Source organism: Rhinolophus sinicus, chromosome 1 (assembly GCF_057876585.1).
Source record: "Rhinolophus sinicus isolate RSI-liver-muscle chromosome 1, RSI-T2T, whole genome shotgun sequence".
Taxonomy (NCBI): Eukaryota; Metazoa; Chordata; class Mammalia; order Chiroptera; family Rhinolophidae; genus Rhinolophus; species Rhinolophus sinicus.
In genome coordinates, this window is record NC_142501.1 from 8109481 (window position 1) to 8129081 (window position 19601).

The 19601-nt window shown below is 48.3% G+C and overlaps 1 protein-coding gene and 1 non-coding gene across 3 annotated transcripts in view; both read right to left on the minus strand.

Annotated features, from left to right (window-relative positions):
• SREBF2 (sterol regulatory element binding transcription factor 2) overlaps window positions 1-19017 on the minus strand; it is a 53505-nt gene extending 34488 nt beyond the window's left edge. For both annotated transcript variants that reach the window (XM_019734509.3, XM_074326462.2), the window contains exon 1: window positions 18755-19017. In XM_019734509.3, the coding sequence (XP_019590068.2) occupies window positions 18755-18842 (88 nt within the window). In that variant the 5' untranslated portion in view covers window positions 18843-19017. The remainder of the gene's footprint in view (window positions 1-18754) is intronic.
• Window positions 3426-3499, minus strand: TRNAV-AAC (transfer RNA valine (anticodon AAC)). Its single transcript has one exon. It is a non-coding gene; the product is annotated as a tRNA-Val (tRNA).
• Window positions 19018-19601: the final 584 nt, after the last annotated feature.

The following is a 19601-nucleotide window of genomic DNA, read 5'->3' on the forward strand; positions in this document are numbered from 1 at the left end:
AGTCAAAGGACAGGTATGTGTGCTTTGGAAAGCTTACAACAATCTCTGCTCCTGCCAGCATTTCCCCACATCTATTTCTGTTCATCAGATAGCAGGGGAAAATGATATATAACTGTTCTGACTTGCATGAATGAGCACTAAATGAGGTCGAATGTCTCCCCTCCCTATTTTATTGGTCATTTGTATTTCTTCCTTTGTAAATTGTCTGCTCTTGACTTTTACCCATTTTTTCTACTGCGTTGTCTCTTTTTGTGGATTTGAAAAAATTTCATATACTATGGATATTTGTTTTCTTATATATTTGCAAATATTTGCCACACTTTGTTACTTTTAATTTGTTCAGGAAAAAGAATGGCATAGTGATTAAGAGTTACCATGTCCTAGCCTTGTAACTTGGGGCAAATTATCTCGCTGAACAGGAGTTTTCTCACCCATAGAATGTGGTTAACAATTACACCTAACTCATGGGGTTGCTGGGAGGGAATTCACATAGAACCTGCAGCACAGTGCCGGGCACTTATGAGCTAGTACAAGTCATTCATAGTGTTGTTGTTTTTTGACTGTCCGTTTTGCTTTGACTCTTATTTTGAAAATTCAAATTTGTTCCGATGCGTTGAACATATTAGGAATAATTTGAGCATAACATGAATCTTGTGTTTACTTACGCATGAGAAAAACACTAGAAAATGCAGAAAACCATACCCAGCTGAAATGAGGCGCGTAGGCATAACAAAATGTACACACGCACTCACCTCAAACCACCACCAGTTCATCACGTCGCTGCATGTATTATAAATAACCATCTATTCTCTACTACAAAGGTTAGAACTTTCCATCCAACTTCAGGTTGCCCTCCTCTCATCACTTCATAATAATAACTCACAAACTTTGACGTTCCAATGCCCATTTCCACAAGCAAACCATAGCTCTTTTCAAGGTAAAGTGCCATATTTATTTTAGTATTTATATATTTCTTAGTCACTTAACATCTGTAAAACTGTGCTGCTTGATTAGGTTCCTATCTTTTTTTAAAAAAAAATCTATCTCCCTATTTATTTATTTTCTCTATCTTTTTTTTTTTTTTTGGTCACCTCTGAAGTTTTTGAGTATTGTGACCCTAATCTCATTTCCCCCACAAGCCCTATGGTTTTTACTGCATGACTTTACAGTAGGGTGATTTTTAGGAATGCGTATGTTGCATTATAGCAAAATTGACCGTATACAAATGTTAATGTTGTGTAGTAAAATGACATGGTTTTGTGTTACACTTAAAAAGTCCCGTCTCCAAGGTCACAAGGACATTCACCCCAATTTTCTTCATTTAGTTTTGTTCATCTTGTCATTCACATTAGCTCTGCCCAACAAACACAGGCACCTAGAAATAAGCATGGTGTGCGGTATGTGTAAGCCACTGGGAACGAGACAGACCATGAGCAGTGGGGGAGAGGGATGTAAACACACAATCTAATTCCCAACAATTATCCTTCTTGAGTGTCCTGCTTGCAAGCTGATGATCCAATCTCTCCTCCTAGGATGTTTTTTTCTAATAATTAAAAAAAGAAAATCTTAAAAGAAGAAAAAAACAATCAAATGTAGACCAGTATCAAACCTGAGGGTCAACAGTGAGAGAACTTTCCATTTCACCATCATTCTGCTTTGTAAGATGGCCATTGCTTTCTAAGGACCTAATACATTATTCACCCCCACTCAAGTCACCCAGAGGAGCAAGTAGTTAAGGAGTTGGGTGGCCTCTGTCCCCCACACCCTTCGATGCAGAAGCCCTGAAATGCAGGCAGTAACACAAGGAACACAGGGATACCTTACAAGCAACACGGTGCCTAAAATCACTCCACTCAAACACCAGGGGGCACATTCAACTGTTAGGAAGCTCAGAGCGTGGGGACAGCATTAGGTACTTCAATGGGATTCTGGGTCACCTTTCTGGATGAAGGCAGTCTGGAGGAGGTGCCGAATGACACAGGATGGCAAACTAGTCTCAGGCATCCTCTATTTTAAGTGAGGGATGAGCGAACTCCTTTTACTGGCAAAGAAACCACAAAGGAAACAATTGGGTGGGGAGGTAGGGTTTCTCAAATGCTGTTTCATAACATACACATACTTGTATGTGTCATATATTCCTTTGCATATATCAAGTATTACATAATAAAATAAAACGTTTGAAAATTAAGAGAAAGAGAAGGCACAAAGGGAAGCCAAAGTCACTCTCAGATGGTCTGGTCTGCTCTGCCCGGCTCTGTCTCACAGGGCCCCAGCTCAGCTGGCCAGTCCTGGCTTCCCTGACCCAACACTAGCGGACCTGAGCCAGCTCTGAGTTTCAACTGGGAGAGTGATCAGCAGTCAGCACCACGTTCCATTGCTTTCTTCTTCTTCCTTCAGCAGGCACCGCTGGCAGGCCTCCTGCCACAGTATCAGTTATCTCTGCTCCACTTCCATACCCTGCCTGATTTCCGCTGCGGCCTACTCAGCGACAATCATCGTGGTTGAGTATCCTGCTGGTCCAATAGTCTTTCGATCTCAATGTAACGTCTTGAACAAAGCTTCCTATCATTCGCGCCGTCCTAGTCCCAGGGACTTCACTTCCCACTCACCTATCTCATTATCCACCCTGGAAAAACACCCACTCGCCTTTTCCACACACGCCTCTGGGTGGTGGGGAGGGGATCTCTCTCTGAACGTGATTACCAAGCCTCACCTTCTCTGCTTCTTACCACTTCTCCTTTCTGGATTTCACAATTCCATTTCAGAAGGACTTACAATTACTTTCACCAAGGACTCTCTTCCACCTCAGATCCAGTCATCTCTCAGCTCTTGAACCCAACTGTGATTTGTTAAGAAAAATTATCTGAACTTGAAAGTGAGGGGGGAAAAAAAAGGAGTGTGCCTTTGAAGTCATACTAGAGGTAACCATGCCTAACCTGCCCACCTAAAAGTCACCTGAGGCTCTATGGAAACACACGTTTGCCTTTCTATTTACTACTGATTAGGCCCACATTCTATAAAGTTAGATATTCACTTGTAGAAACCTGGTAAGTTGCAAATGACTTCTGTCTGGCAAAAAAGACAACCTTGAAGGCTTTGTTTATATTGGCCTGTAGGACATAAACCAGTTTTGCATCTAAATTTGCAGTCTTACTCTTAAATTCTTTTTTTTACTATGTAAATATCAATTTCTTGCATTCTCCTGAGATCCAACTTTGTCACTCTGTTGGTTTCCTCATTTATAATGTTCATAAATCTTTGATATGTGGTAATGATACATTAGTATGAGTATGTTCTTAACTTTTTAAAAATTTTCCTCTGCTACATTACATATTTATCTTTTTATTTATTTTATTTTTTTACATTCATCTGTTAAGAGGTTTTTTGTTTTTTTTTGTTTTTTTTAAGAAGGGCGCAGCTCACAGTGACCCGTGCGGGGATCGAACCAGCAACGTTGGTGTTGTTAGCACCACGCTCTAACCAACTGAGCTAACCGGCCGTCCCTAAAGTTATCTTTCTAAATGCTTTTCTTGTATCTTGTGCTTCACAAGCGCATGGACAAAATCTTTCACTACCCTGTCCCTCTCCAAGCACTCTGGTAGTTAAAAAAACTGGCACTGATTCAATGAAATAGTCCCCAAAGCAACTCTCATGATTGCTATAAAAATGGCCATTTTGCTTCCTGAACCCAAACTGGAAGGGACTTATCTATCACCCCTCAATGGGGCAAGATAGCTTTGAAATTTAGATTATCCTGCGAAGTCTGGACAAACCTATGCGATTTCTGCAAAGATTCTACTTCTGGTGAAATAGGTGTGTGAATGCCAAAGAATTTAAATGTGCAGCCACTGTGTGCTGGCCCAGAGATGAAAAAAACGCCCCCTGACCTCAAGGACTTGGTGAACGTGACACAACAGGTCTGTGGTGGTTGTCACAGCAGACAAGGAGAACATAGGGACCGGGATCAAATCACCGCCTCCACACGTCAAGCAGCTTCGCAGCTTCCCGAGGTAGCGGGGCTGAAGGCGGACCAGGACACAGGTGCATTCTAGAAGCAGGGAACCTCAGCAGCCCAGGCTCGGAGGCATGGAGCTGCATGGGGGCCGCTGAAGAGAATGGGCGACCGGCAGGACACCATGCCAGGCAGGGAGTCAGGGCCACATCATGAGGGGTTCTGCAGGCTCATGGTAGTGACCTTGGTCTTTCTCCTTATTAAAGGAAAAGCCCTAGCAAGTCGTCCAACAAAGCTTTAGGGAGGAGAGTCCCTCCAGCTCAGTCGTTGCTCACCCTGGTTTGTACAGGGGGCTGCTGGCCTGTCCAGAGCCCCATAACACCATTCTTTTTTTTTTAATTGGGGAACAGTGTGTTTCTCCAGGACCCATAGGCTCCAAGTTGTCCTTCAATCTAGTTGTAGAGGGCGCAGCTCACTGGCCCATGTGGGAATCGAACTGGCAACCCTGTTGTCCAGAGCTCACGCTCTAACCAACTGAGCCATCTGGCTGTCCCCATAACACCATTCTTAATGAACTCATTAACAATCATTCTGAGCAAAAACTTGGGGCCAATTCTGACTTGAGAGGAGACTGTCAGAATAGCTGAAACAAAAACTCAGATAACCTGGTCAACTGATGAAGAGAGCCTTCTGAAAATCCACTGAGGAAAAGTTCTGGTTACGTATGAGGTACTAAAAAATGATCGACAGCGGGAAACGAGCCACCTCCTAGGGACGGTGGGAAAGAAGTGTGGCAAAAAATTACGCTAAGGGAGAAAAGGAGGCTGTCAAAAAACGAAACCAAGAGCCAACGGGAAAGCAAAAGAGAATGGGGAGCCCCAAGTTTAAATTACAGAGAACGTGGCTGAAGCACTGGCTGTGTCATCAGCAAGACCAGGCTGCGAGTCTAGTGATGGAATCGCTGCGCTGCCTTTGGAGAAGTAATTCATGTCCCTGAGACTCGGTTTCCTTGCTTGTGCCTGCAGGAATAATCCAAACTCTGATGGACATATATTGACATATAGGAATATGTCCAGCATATAATAAAATGTATTTGATTCTGTCATAGAGGTGGTTTTTTTTAACATAAATTTGAAAAGGGGGTATACCTCAGGTTAGAGTCCAATAACCTTTGAATAAAAGCCAATGGTCACACTACTGATGTTTAAAAGCAAAACCAATTAGTGACAAAGTTAAGAAACTGATTTTCTAATTAGAAATCATGTTTATATTTTATTTAAATGTATAAAAACTGAAATTAAACTCATTTCATATTGCCTCTACGTGGACAACGTCATGGCCACCACGGACACCCACTTAGTACATTACTACGTGGGGAATCCTGAGTAGTAGTATTCTACTTTACACGTGAGGAAAATAAGGCTCCAAGAAATTAAACAATGTACGTATAAGGCCCCCCCAACCCCCCACCCCCAGTAAGAGCTACGAAATGGTTGAGCCGAGATCTGAATTTAGGTCTGTATTTAGGCTTGCCCGGGGCGCTCTTCTATGCAAACTGTATTTCCCACAAAACAAACATTTCTTGGATTTTACATTTATGCTCATCACAACTTGGAAGACGTAGACAGACCTGGACTGACAATAAGTAAGGAGAATTTGGGGGTGTGCCCTTAATATTGAACAATATTAAGTTTGATGTTAACGGGAGAAGATTAAGTTCGGGATAAACATGCATGTAACTGACTCACGGGCGAAAAGGAGCAAGAGAGTTTTCTGCCTGGCTGTTTGTATTTTGCAAGTATACCTAACACAAACTATTAAATCATTCTTCAAATGAGACCTCAACCTTGACAAGATGCTCCTTTCTAGAACAGTTTCTCTTTTTAAATAAAGAACAAATCAATAAAGATACATCTCTTAAGACATGCGTTCAGCAGACATTAACTGAGCCTACTATGTGCCAGCCACAAAATCAAATGCTTTCAAGAGGCACATGTTTTGGTGGAAAAACCCTGTGCAAACATCTGCCAGGGCTGGGTGCTAAGTGTTAGGATAAAAAGAGGGACCTGTTGGAATAAGCTGCTTTAAAAGCTTTTGTTGTTGTGGATTTTTACTGCTATTTATCTCATGTTTGTGTGTGAGTACATGCATATTTACATACAAACTTTAAATGTGATTTTTGTTACTGGATAAGAACTTCATTAGCACGGTCACCCAAGCTGGTTTTGCTTTTAACAATCTGCTAGACTTTCACACACAACTGTGGTATATAATCTGCAAATCCCTCTGTGACGCAGCTGTTTCAAGCACTCTTTTAAATGAATTAATATGTGTAAAGCACTCAGTACAGTGCCTGGCACATAGCAAGGTCTTAAAAAGTGCTGATGGTGCTTGTCACACAGGAAGAAACAAGGCCAAGTCCAAAGGGGGCCAAAGGCACACGGTCTCTAGCAGGTGGATAAGCGAGCGGCCCCCTGAGGTAGGAACCTACTCCCCCTTCTTCCAAGCCCCGAGCTCTTTCTGCAAGCACCCTGCTCCAGACGCCACCCAACAAGCACACTTCCCAAAGAGGCAGGGCTCTAGAATGCTGCAGTCAACAACCAAGGCCACCCCAAATCCCAGTCCGTGCCAGAACCCCACCCTGTGTCCAGCCAGGGAACCAGGCCTCCAATCCTTACCTAACACAAATTAGGGGCACCAGACGATTGGCACCCCACGTTTAAAAGGCTGTCCATCTTAGTCCATTTATGACTTTGAAATGCCTGCTCTTAGAAGGTCAAAATTCTCAGAACAATTAAGAAGAAAAACCCTGAGTCAATCAGTAGTAATAATAAAAACAGTATAGTAGTTGTTAACATTTCCTGAGCTCTTACTACGTATCAATAATTACATCAGGCACTGTGCATGGGTTTTCTCATTTAACACCCACAACACTTTGAGGTGAATGCTATTAACATCTCCACTTCACAGACAAGGAACAGGAAGCACAGAGAGGTTAAGTAACTTGTCCAGCGTCACCCAGTCGGCAGGTGGTGGAGCTGGGATTTCAAACCACGCTCTTAGCCACACGGCACAGATGCTTTGGTTCTATTACTGTACGGATGTCACGAAACGGAGCCTGGGGTCGGGCAGATGCTCAGGAAGTGCCTCGTTCAGGAGTGAGCTGGAACACCCCAAGCTCAGGAAGGGAAGGAGTACCATCCCAACTTGCCCAAGTATTTCCGGGCTCTTCGCCTGTTCCCGCCCTGCACTGCGCTGTTCTCTCTCTCCACCTTCCGGGAACAAGAGACTGAAAGTTGAGCAAGAGTGGGGAGTAAGACTCCACAGAACCCATCCTGCATGATCCTGTTCTGGGTAAGGGCCCTGAGCTTCACAACACCAGGTGACTGTCAACTGAGTCAGGCACAGCTGGAACTGTCCTCCTGGGGGCAGTCTCCAGAGCCACCTTTCTCAGCCCTTAAACTATTCAGGAAAAAAAAACCCCACAACCCCCCACCCAACAACCCACAATCCTTCCCTTCCATTCATTACCACACCCTAAAATCTCCCTAAGACCAAGGACAAAAAGAACACTTGCAAAGCAGGTTATTAAATCATGCTGCAAACATGCACCCAGCGCCTGGGTGCTATGGTGCTGGGAGCTGGAGGGCCCTGGGTGCCTGGTGTGGGACCCAGCACACAGCATGGTCTCCAAAGCGCTGGTTCCCTTCCCACCTCCCAGTCTCACAGGCAAAGGCAAAGGGTAGTCAGAGGAGAGAAAGGACTCTCCATCCCGGCAGGCAGTGCGGGCGGAGCCTAGAAGGATGAGCAGAGTTTTAAGAGTTAGAGAAGAGGGAAGGGTATTACAGGCAAAGGCAACAGTCTGAGCAAATCCACAGCACCAGGAAATGTCCTGCAAGTTGCTGAAGTGGAGAGTGTGGAACCGAGTGGAAAGATGGAGCTGCTTAGAGCTGGTGTGAAAGAACTTACTGGCAGGCACCGCACGGCATCTGATTTTTATTTCAGAGGCACAGCAGACGGGGTGGACCTCTGTCACTACTTGTTCTGTCCGTCCATCACCCAACCCTCCCCTCCCATCAGGATCCTGAGCTTCCTTTTGGAGAAGCCCCGCAGGGTGATGTTGGGAGAAAAGGCTTCCGCTAGTCAGTTCTCACTAATGCACGCTCCCAGCAGGAGCGTGATTCTGCTGGGAGAGACCCAGGAAAGCCGGGACATGGCACAGATCACCATGGAGGCAGGGGCCTCACCGGGGTGTCCCGGGGCCCACCCTGGCTGCTGAGCCTCCGTGGTTCCGGCCCACGTTCCCAGTCCAGTTCTCCAGCTTTCCCGTGCGGGCCAGCCACCAGCACTTTTTGTTGCTTTCACCTACAGTCCTGACTGACACACAACAAACACAGTGAAGCCGGAGAAGGATCTGAGCGGGAGTGTGTTTGAGAAAGATAACAAACGTGAGTTAGCAAGAGCGCACACTGCAAATATTAATAGCTCACACACCCCAGCACCAGCACCGGTCAAGCCTTCCGAGGGCTCCTCTCTCCCACCACCCCTAAACCCAGCTTACCACGGACCTCCACCAGAAGCCTCCCCGGATCCCACCTCTCCACTAGCTGGGTGCCCCTCCTGGATGCCGTCCCAGACCTTCCCGATGCAGATCTTTGGGGGTGTATCCTGGTGGGTTCTCTGTCCTACACTGTGCTCTGGCCATGCTGAATCACATGTCCCCAGAACATGCCAAATGATTCCCAACTTTGGTCCAGTTCTGTCAAAATGAACACCCTGCCCCTTCTTCTCCTTTCTAAAATTCTGTTCACTCACCCATCACAACTCAGCTCAAATGCCAAAGTACCTGTGGAGACTTTCCTAATTCCCTCCCGTAGTGCCCCAAACACTGGGAGTTCGTACCGCTGTTATGGCCTCTGTTGCATTCGGCTTTGTGTTATGACTGGTTGTTTAGAAGTCAGCTCCCCGAAAGTCGCCTGGCACCCCAAAGAGCCTGGCACTGTGCCGGGAATATAGTGGGTACTCATTCATGCCAAATTGGGTTGAACACGTCTTAAAAATTAAATTAAAAAATGTTAAAACAGGGGCAGCCGGATGGCACAGTTGGTTAGAGCACGAGCTCTGAAAAAATATTAAAACGGGGTTGCCGGTTTGATTCCCGCATGGGATGGTGGGCTGTGCCCCCTGCACCTAAAGATTGAAAACGGCAACTGAACTTGGAGCTGATGGGCCTGGAGAAACACACTGCTCCCTAATAAAATTTATATATAAAAAAAGTTAAAAACAACTTCTGAGCAGAGCAGGGGCTCCTAGACAGGCTTCCTGGGGTCAGGGCATCTGCCACTTCCTTCCCACAGGGCAGGAATGAGTAAGGGACCCCACGCCAGGAAGCCCAAGTTCAACTCCTGATGCCGCCACTTCACCAGCACAGAGACCTCGAAACCTCAGACAAGTCATTTCATCTGTCTGGGTGTCTCATCTGCAAAATGGGACTGAAAATCGAGCATGTGGCTCACAGCAGAGCGAGGAAGACAAATGCATCAGGACTTCGTAAGGCACCAGGCCTCGCCGGGATGTTACTGAGGAGGAAGCAGTCACTTCCCTTATTGCCGCGGGCGGGCGGACGGTGAGGGCCTGGCTGCGCAGACACCCCTTTACCAAGGCCGTTCCAGATCTGGCCCAGCAGCAGGCATTTCGTCACTGTTCCCAACCAGACCCTAAACCCAGCAGACCCGTTCCACTGCCTGATGCAGAAGCTAGATTATTAGGGACATTTAGACACACATTCATTAGCAATTCCAAAGGCCTGAGAGATGTAGAAAGAGTTCTGTTTTCCAGTTTCTAGCCCTTCAACAGTTTAGGATTAGTTTAGAAACAGAGGCTCCCCAGGGAGCCTTACCTTGAGGCCCAGGCTCTGGGATCCCGCAGCTCTTTAAAAAATTCCATCATGTCAACAAAGCTTAACCCTTGAATCTTGTGGTCCAGAAACGGAACCCTTCAGCCTGCACTCTGTGACTGCTTTGTGTCCCACCCACCCCACCTACAAAAGCCCTTTCAAAGTAAAAAATAAACATTCCAAAATGATTTTTTTTTAAAAAAGGTCCCTTGGTCCTAAGGGTCAACTTGCAAACTGAAGTTCTTCATTCTCAGAGTCAAAAGAGAATGTGAGCTCCTGCTCTTCCTTTAGCTCACTGCCGCCTTGCAGCCCCTGGGCCGGTGACACCCCAGTCACGTCTCACAGCGGAAACTGGGGCTCCCAGAAGTGCTGCGGGACCTGGGGAAGTCACTTAAGTGCTGGCACAGAGTAGGCCCCTCAGGGTCTCTCTATCCTCAGCCCACCACACCACCTCATGTCCACAACTTACCGTGTTTCCCCGAAAATAAGACCTAGCTGGATAATCAGCTCTAATGTATCTTTTGGAGCAAAAATTAATGGAAGACCTGGTCCTATTTTACTAGAAGACCTGGTCAATATAATAATATAATATAATATAAATACCAGGTCTTATATTAATTTTTGCTCCAAAAGACGCATTGGAGCCGATTGTCCGGCTAGGTCTTATTTTCGGGGAAACAGGGTAGAAGCCCCAGAGGGATGTGACGGGTAGAGGCCAAGTACACGGGTCTGGAGTTGGACACATCTGGGCTGAGCTCATCATTCTACCACTTACGAGTTGTGTGATCTGGGCTTCAATTGCTTCATCTCTAGCGTGTCGTCGAATTGGAGAAAGGATTCCTAGCAAAACTGTATGAGGAGACAACGTGGGTAAAGGGCCGTACACTCTGTGAGGGCAGGGACCCTGCTGACCCTGCAGAGCCCAACAGGAAACAGGCCCTGGCGAGGGTCTGACCAGACACGGTGCCAGGTACGTGGCGGCTGCTGCTTACACTGTGACTTTAAAACCCAGAGAAGGACAGAAAAGTAGAGGTGACTGCAGAGGCAGTTAATCACCAAGAAAGACGACAAGTCTCGTTCGCTTTGAGAACACCAGCGCACTCAGGATAAAGGACGGCATGTGCGCGCAGGACCCAGATGAAAGGGTCCTATATTCCTTGTCAAATCTATGCACGTAGGAAGAATTAAACGGGAAACAGCTATCACAAGTCGAGGTCCAGCCCTGCCAATTAACTCAGGAAAACTACCAAGACTGATTTTTTAAAGTTCAAAATATTATGAGACATGAAGCTATTCAGAACATAAGGGCATTCTCTAAAATGTCTGCAGATTTTGGTGAAGAAGGGGTCTTAAGAGAACTACAATGAAAGGAAGCCACTTCCAGAATACCGTTTACAGTGCTGGAAAGCCCCAGAGAACTGTGACGCGAGGATGCACGGACATTTCGGGGCTCCAAGGACTGCTACCATGAAACCACACGAAAGGGGACTTGGAACAAAGTCCCAGAGAAACAACGTAGGACAAGAAACCATTTCCCAAGTCCCCCAAAGCAGAGGGCTGAAAAGAAGGAACTTCTGTACCTTAAGAAGCAATTTTACAAGTAAGGAGAGAAAGCGAACCAGACGAGGGATCCCTGAGAAACCGAGCAGCAGAGGAGTTCTAGCACAAGCCCCCAGGGTCCTGGGCGAGCACAGGGCCCGCTCAGGCAGGGGCAGGGACCGCCCGGAAAGCCGGGCACTGACTGTCCAGTCCAGGTCTCGAGAAGGGTGAGGGCGCAGGAGGCCAGGACAGAAGGGGCTGTATATGTGCGCTGTTGGGAGGCGGGGGTGGCATCGGCTCTAAGCTGGCATACATGTGGCAAAGTGACAGGCAGAATGAAGGGACTGGCGCTCCGGGCTCTGGGGAAGCTGAGGGGACTCAGGCCTCTCCTACACACTGGTGGGGACGTACAGTGGTACATGCACTGTGTTGAGCAGTTTGATAGGACCTCGCAAAGCCACAAATGCACCCAGAGCCAGAAGAAAGTGTTAGTCCCTGCCCCTTTCTTGTATATGTTTTATCGCATTTGATTCTTGCATCATCTCTGATGAAATTCTCAGCAACCCCACTTTCACCCAGCCACCCCACCACCGGTCGTTTGTCCTGCACACACACTGGCACAGGCACTGCATGAATTTACAAGCTATTCACCACAGCACTGTTCTTGGTAAGGCTGGAAACACCCGCAAATGTCCATCCAAAAGGGACTGGATGGATGAACCACAGCGCATCCCTACCATGGAAAACTATGCTGCAAAGACCTCTAAGATACCTTGTTACGTGGGAAAAACGGGGCAGGGTGCAGAAGAGCCAAGCTTAGTGCTACCTCTCAGTGTACAAAGAAAAAGGGGAGCAAAAAATGAAAATCTATAATCATCTGCTTATATGTGCATTATGTAAGTTTTGAAGGAGGTAAAAGAAACTACAAAATTAATTACTTGTGAGGAGGTAGGGGTCTTGGGCCCTAAACAGACGGTGGGTTGGGCTGGGAGCAAGACTTTCCCCAGTCCCCTCTGCATTATTTTTATTTTGCTGTATGAATGTATTCCTTTTTTGAAATAAATAAAAATATTTTCCAAGTCATAAGCCCCGATCACCACAGTAATTTATAGCACTGGAAAGGTTTTAAAAATGAAAGGGCTACAGCTGGCAGTGTTAAGCGCTGTAACCCAGCCCTTGGTTTGAAGAGCCCTCTTTGGGAAACACACACCCGTGAACCAACTGTGCTTTCAGAGCAAGTTCTCAGGCTGATGAAACACTGCAACTGAAGCTAGTGTTCCACAGGGCAACGGGCGGGCCATGCGCTTGCCTACTCAGGTGGATTACATGTCTATTACACGTCAACTACGTCAACACATAGCAACCGGGATGTGAAAGCACTGTGCAATCTGTGAGCACATTCTTCAAGTTCAGACAGAAGCCAGAAGAATATGGACAATTTGATATTCAGGAAGTGCTATTTGAATCAAGTTGCTTAAGAACCTCCTTACTGAATTACAAAATTGGGGAGAGAAAATATCTAATTGAGTTCTGGAGAAGGAAAAATGCACTTTAAAAAAAAAAGCCAAGACATGAGAAGGACAGAAAAGCCTGTTCAGTGAGAGGCAGGCAGGCAGCACACTACATTAGGCCAAAGGCCTGGGTGTGAACGTGGAGAATGTTTGTCAAGGGCAAGGCCAGACCTAGGAAGGAGGAGAAACCCTCGGAGACTGACTGGTGCGAGACTGTGCAGTGGTCTGAGCAACCCCAAGAAAAGTGTCCCAGGAAATGCAACGAGATGAGATCAGGAGCTAAAAATGGATGGGAAATAAATAAGCTGCGAGTAACAGCAGCTCTTTCAACCCAAACATTAGCAACAGTGACATATATTCAAGTGTCAAAACAAAGCTTATATCTTGAAAAAGGTACACGCAGGCGTAAAAAAGTGGAGCTGTGCTTCACCTTCCTGAGCAGTTTTTCCCAAGTCTGACTCATTTAAGAAACAGGAAGTGGGGAAGTCAGTTCCTGCTTTTCTCACCTCTGCCTCCCAGCGAGTGCTGGCCACACCCTCCCCACCCCTCCCCGGGCTGGTTGCTCCAACCTTCCCAGAGATGCGGGACACCCAGGCTGGGGCCCTCCCAAAACCCCGAACTTGAAGTGCTTTCCTTTCCTCATTAGACATTTCTTTACAAAGCACCTCAGGACCAGGTGCTGTCTGGGGATTCTGCCAAAGACTGAACTGCAGAGACCCAAGACAGTGCCACCAAAGGCTCAGGGGCTGGAGGTTCCTCCCAGGCTGAGGTGCAGGGCGGACTACCAGCAGGAGGACAGCATGAATGCAGGTGCATGACATGGTGAACTGGCCAGAGCCCGTCAAGTAGGGACAGCGACTGACAGCTTAGTCACATCAGTGCATGTTGTCATGGAATTCAGAACACCCAGACAAGATCCTACAAGCTTCCAGAGGAGAAAACAGGTCACACACAAAGGAACAAAATGGTATCAGACGTCTCGACTACTAGAAGCTAGAAAACAATTAGGCAGTGCCTTCAAATTTCTGATATAAAATTATGTCCAACCTTAAAATTCTAAACTTAGCCAAACTATCAAATTGGAGAGTAGAATAAAGATATTTTCCGATAGGGAAGGTCCCCCCAAATTTACTTCTAATGTACTCTTTCTCAGGAAGCTACTGGAGGATGTACTCCATCAAAGCAAGGGAGTGAAAAATGAACTAGAGAACAGGGTTTCAACATCACCCCCAGGGTGACGTCCTGGGTAAGTGTAGAACAGCAGACATGGACAGCCATCAGATGGGATAAAAAGAGGGAGGGCTCCAGGGGAGACATCAACGAGGGGGATAAAAGGAACTGATCACCACATTGAGAGTTTCTGTCACAAGATTTAGAGCTGAATTAGTTACGGGAACATGGGAAGTAAGCAAATGAATAAATGGCACTATTATAAGCCCTAGGAAAATACAAATGGCAACAAAAAAATGTAGAGGATCTACCCAAGAGAAATGAAAACACATGTCCACATAAAAACTTGTACACAAATGTTCATAGCAGCTTCATTCATAATAGCCTCAAAGTGGAAACAACCTAAATGTCCATCAACGGATGAATGGATCAACAAAATGTGGTCACATCCACACAAAGGGACACTGTGCGGCAACACGGATGGGCCTGATCCACAGGACGCCACGTACTGTATGATTCCATTTATATGAAACGTCCAGAACAGGCAAATCCACGACGTCAGAGAGTAAACTAGCTCACTGAAATAGTTCTTCACCCTTCTGGGAAGACAACAGCTGTCCCTACTGGCCCATCACCCCCTCATTCCTGACCCCTTTTGGGTTTATCTGCCTTACACCCTCTCATCCGACTGCTCTGCCAAAGGTCGACCTCCTAATTGCCAGGTCCCAAGACTCCTTCTGTGGCTGTGGCATCCCTGCTGTCCTCTGCCGCACTGTCTCCATCACCCACTAGCCACTCCTCCAAAAGCTCACCTCCCCCTAGTGTATTACTCTTCCCTAACCCGATCCCATCTCCCCGCTCTATCTCCTCCTCCCTCTCTCCTCATCAACAGTGTCTCCTCCTCTATCTCCATCCCCAGCTGACCTTCTCCTGCGTATCTGCCTCCCCTTTCCTTCCTAGTGGAAGGCAGCCCCCCCATGCACCTCAATTTCAGCCCATTTAAGACAAATTTTCATCTTGTCCCCAAACCAGCTCTTCCTACTGGCTTCTGAACACTCCCAGTGCACCTGGATCACAGCCTTGATAGGAATCTCAGAATTCCACGTCTGCTCTGCCTTCAGAGGCCATGTCCTGTCACGCCCGGCCACGTGCAGGACGGCCACTTCCCATCCGAACCACCCTCAGTGTCACCATCGCACAGCCAGCTGGCTGCGGCATCCTCCGAATTGGTCTCCCCGACTCGTCTTCCATCTCCATCAGCACAGTTGAATTTTCTTAAAATCCATGATTATGTCCTCACCCTACTTGAAAATCCTCAGCTGTTCCCTCCCCCGCTCCCTACATTCCACAAAACATCTGTGCCTGGTATGAAGACTCCCCACACTCTGGCTCCAACTCACCTTTCAGAACTTATCTTCTGCTGTTTCCGTATACACACCACGTATTTCAAGAACGTGTGTGTCGTCACTTATTTTTTTGATCATTCCCCTTCCATGTGCTTGTCAGGCTGCTTCTGCCACCCATCCAGCAAAAAAGCTGCCTCAATGACTGTGCCTTTCCTGATGATCAATGGAAGGTCCTTCATTCCAGAAGACCTGGCCTGTGACAGTGCGTGAGGCCCCGTCTCATTGCACAGACCACCACGAAAGACAGCGCTCTACATGTTCTGTCATCACAGACCTGGTGGCCTGGGAAACGGAGCATTCTGCAGTGGAAAAAGGCCCTGGGGATCAACTAACACACATGCTTTGTTGGACCTACAGTATGTTTCTTTAAAAAAAAAAAAAAAAAAGCCAACATTGCAAAATCTAGATATTTCACACAAAAATCCAGACGTGGGCATCTCTTGAAAAAGAGGTGCTGACCCCTCTCCTGAGAGGCCTCCCTTGCCTACTTAGTCTAAATCTGGCCACCAGTCACCCTCTATAACATGGACCCATTTTACTTTCCTTGTAGAGCCCTGCCCAAATTGTTCATTTCTTTTATTTGTTCAGCCTGTGTTTCCTCCCTCCAGATCTTAACTTTCCTGAGAGAAGAGACCTTGTATGTCTTGTGCAAAGCCATCCTCAGCACTCTGTCCATCACGGGGGATACTGAGAAGCCACTCAAGACATGTGCTGAATGAGTGAACGGATGTGGCCTCCTTGGGCCCACACCTCTGAAGGGCACTAATGGACCACAGCATGGCCGTGAGGCCAACTGAAGGATTCCTGCCCGATGCCTGCCCCTTCTGGAGGCAGGTATGAGCTCTTTAGGCTGCAAGTACCCCTCTCCCCCACCACACATACAAAAGAAGTACATGTATTCATACCTAGTCTCTTCCTTGTCATATGACTGGCTTCTAGAAGTCTCTGGGCTGGCCACTCCTGATCTAACCCAAGCCCAAAGGCTGTGTCTGGTACAACTTAGAATGCTGCCTAGTCCAAGGTCGCTGGACTTATTCAGGCCTTCCACAGATATTCATTTCTAGGTGGAAGAAATACAGCGTGAACAAAACAAAGGCCTTGCCCTCATGGTGCTGACATTCCAGGGGGGATTGATTGGTAAGTATTTGGGGATACTTGTTATCTGCAGACTGCTGGCACTCATCCCGCCCAACCTTCTTGTTCTCCAAGGCCCAGGTCAAGGGCCACCTCCTTGGTGTGGTCTTCCTGGTAAGCCAGCCTTTACCAGCTCCCTTCATGCTGACTTTCACTTATTGCTCTGTGTAGCTATGAGCTGTTTTATACTCAGCACTACGGTTTTACTGTTCATCTCAAGCTCCTTGAGGCCATAAAATTCTGTTTTCCCTATCTTTCATGTTCCCTACAGCTCAGAAAGCACAACTGGCACTTAAATACTTGTTGGCCAATTGAAGACAGGGAGCCACCTTTTCCCAAATCCGGTATGGAGACCTATGAAGCCATTGAACCACTGTGATAGTTTCCAGAATATACATTTTACTCAAGAAATCTATGGGAATAAAGTTAATACTTAACTACTAGGTAATTCAACACATTACAAATTAAGACAAATAGGGATCGATGATGCAATGGGAATGCAAAAAGGACGTGAATTTGTATGAGCCTCCTGGTAGGCAGGTTTGGACATACTTCCTATTGGCTGTGTGACCTTGGGTAAATTCATGAACCGCCTTGGGCCTCAGTTTCAGGATCTATGAGGGGATGAGAGTTGTGTAATGGTAGATGCTTGTTAAGGATTGAGAATATTTATGTATATGAGTACTAACAGTGCCTGGCATGGAAGTGTTCAAAACATGTTAGCTGCCCTTGTTAATTTCCCCAAACCAGCCTCCCCCATTTGTTAGCACATGTCTGTATTTAGGAGCACTTAGGGGAAAAGTCTGTGGTTAGACTTGGGGCTTCAGTTAAGGGTCTGACCACACTGCCCAGATGACCAAAAATGGAAAGCAAGGACAGACCAAGGGGTAAAATGTTATAAAAGCAAAACGGGAAAATGAGAAACCGATTTTTTTCAATTAGCTGCTACCACTTATCTCTTCCCCTAGAAGAGAATCTTCTGGCTGCCTCAGTTTCTTCATCTGTACCATGGGGGTGTAGCCATCATACTTGCCTGTACTGAGATCCTAGGCGTGAATGAACTTTGTAATGTCAAGAGCACAATGCACCCGAGTTACTGCTTAAAAGCATGGGTTCTGGACAATCTAAGGAGAGTTACCTTAGACAAGTTAACATCTCCTGGGCTCAGTTTCCTGTAAAAGTAGAGGCAATAATAATATCTATTTCATGGGATTGTAGTGAGGGATACGTGCAACAATACAAAGTATTTGGGGCCTAGAACATCAGAAGAGTCCATCTATTATTATTATAATTACTAACCTATTCATTGGACTTATCCCTAAGGGTCAGGTGGAAGTCTGATGTAGCAACACCGACACCGGCCCAGGAACTGGGGTCTGCAACCAGCTGGGTGACCTTGGGCAGGTCGCTGACCCTCTCCAAACTCTGGGTTCCTACCACCTCTTCTACTTCGCTATTAAGACCACCAGAAGAGAGGCCACCCGCTCCCCAGCCTGTCCTCAAGGGGCCACAACTCAAAAATTCCTGCTGCTTAATTCCCTTTGCAGCGCGAGAGCAGGAGCGGCGGTGTCTCCATTCCTGGGAGATGCGTCCACACTCCGCCGCCACCGCTCGCTTCACCAGCATCTTGTTTCTGCAACCGCTCACTGCCCAAAGTTTCCCCAGCGCCCGGCCGTGGGTCGACCCCAGAAGTCCAGAGCTGGGGGCGCGGAGAATGGGGGTCCAGTCCGGGGAATCCTAAAGCTCCCCCGCAGCCGGGAGGGGAGTGACAGGTGCGACGGGAGAGCGGGACCTGGGGCGGCGCGTGTAGGCGCGCGAGAGGCGGCGGCCGCGCGCTCTCCTCAGGTTGCTCCCGCCCGGCCCCCGCGACGCCCCCGGCTCCGCGCTCCCTGTTTCACGACCCTCGCTCCGCTTAAAGACACGCGGCTCCCCAGAGCGGATCCCACGACCTCTCGGAGCCGAGCGGCCCGGCCGGGGTTCAATCCCACAGCACCCGGAAAGGCTGGGGACCGCCGAGGCGAACGCGCGTGCGGATGCTTCCCGCGCGAGCCGGGGCTCCGGGCGGGGGGCGCACGCGCACCCGCGCGCGCCGCCGTAACCCCTTCCTCCCCGCGCGCCCCCGCACTCCCACCCACCCACCACTCACCGTCGATGTCCCCCAGGGTCAGCTCGTCACCCAGCTCCGTGAGCGTCTCCATGGTCTCCAGACCGCCCAGCTCGCCGCTCTCGTCCATCGCCCGGCTCGGCGCAGAGGCCTCCCTGCCGTCCCGCTCAGGGAGACGCGGGGGCGGTGCCGCTGCCACCACCCATGACACCCGACAGCCCCCGCCCGGTACCGCCTCACCAGCCGGTGCCACCCTCCGCCATGTTTGCTACGCGCGGGAGGGGCGGGACGGGATTCCCCCGCCCCAACCCGCTCCCTCTGCGGCCCCGCCCCCAGGCTGCGCGCACCCCTGTTTGTTGTCAATGGGACCAGGCTCATCGTGGCCAATCGGCGCGCGAAGCGGCGCGTGGGGTGATGGCGCGTCATCGATCAGCAGCTCAGATTTGCATAGCGAGGTCCCGCCCCTCGGGGTCTCGTAGCGAATGCGTAGAGAAACCTCCTAGTCCTCATCCCAACCTCCTTCCCCTGGGTTAAAGGAGCCGCTCTCTTTTTCATTGGGTCTGCTCCACAAGCTACTCCATCCACCCGCCGGGGATTGAAGGGTTAACACGCTCCACCCCCGCCCGCTAGTCGCCCCCGGAGCAGGCTGTGAGCACATTACGTCATCTTCCCAGCTGCTACCCCGGCCCTGCCCGCCTGGGAGAGCGGGTAGAATCAAACCTGGCCCGGGAACGCTGGGGCCCGGAGTCTGGAGACCATGCAAGTCGTATTCCTGCCAAGCCCTTTACAAAAGCGGAAATGGAGGTTCCACGTGGACCGCGAGCTGCCCAAGTGCAGAGCTCTGTGACCACCTTTGCGTCTGCACTTTTGCACTACAGCGACCTCGCGC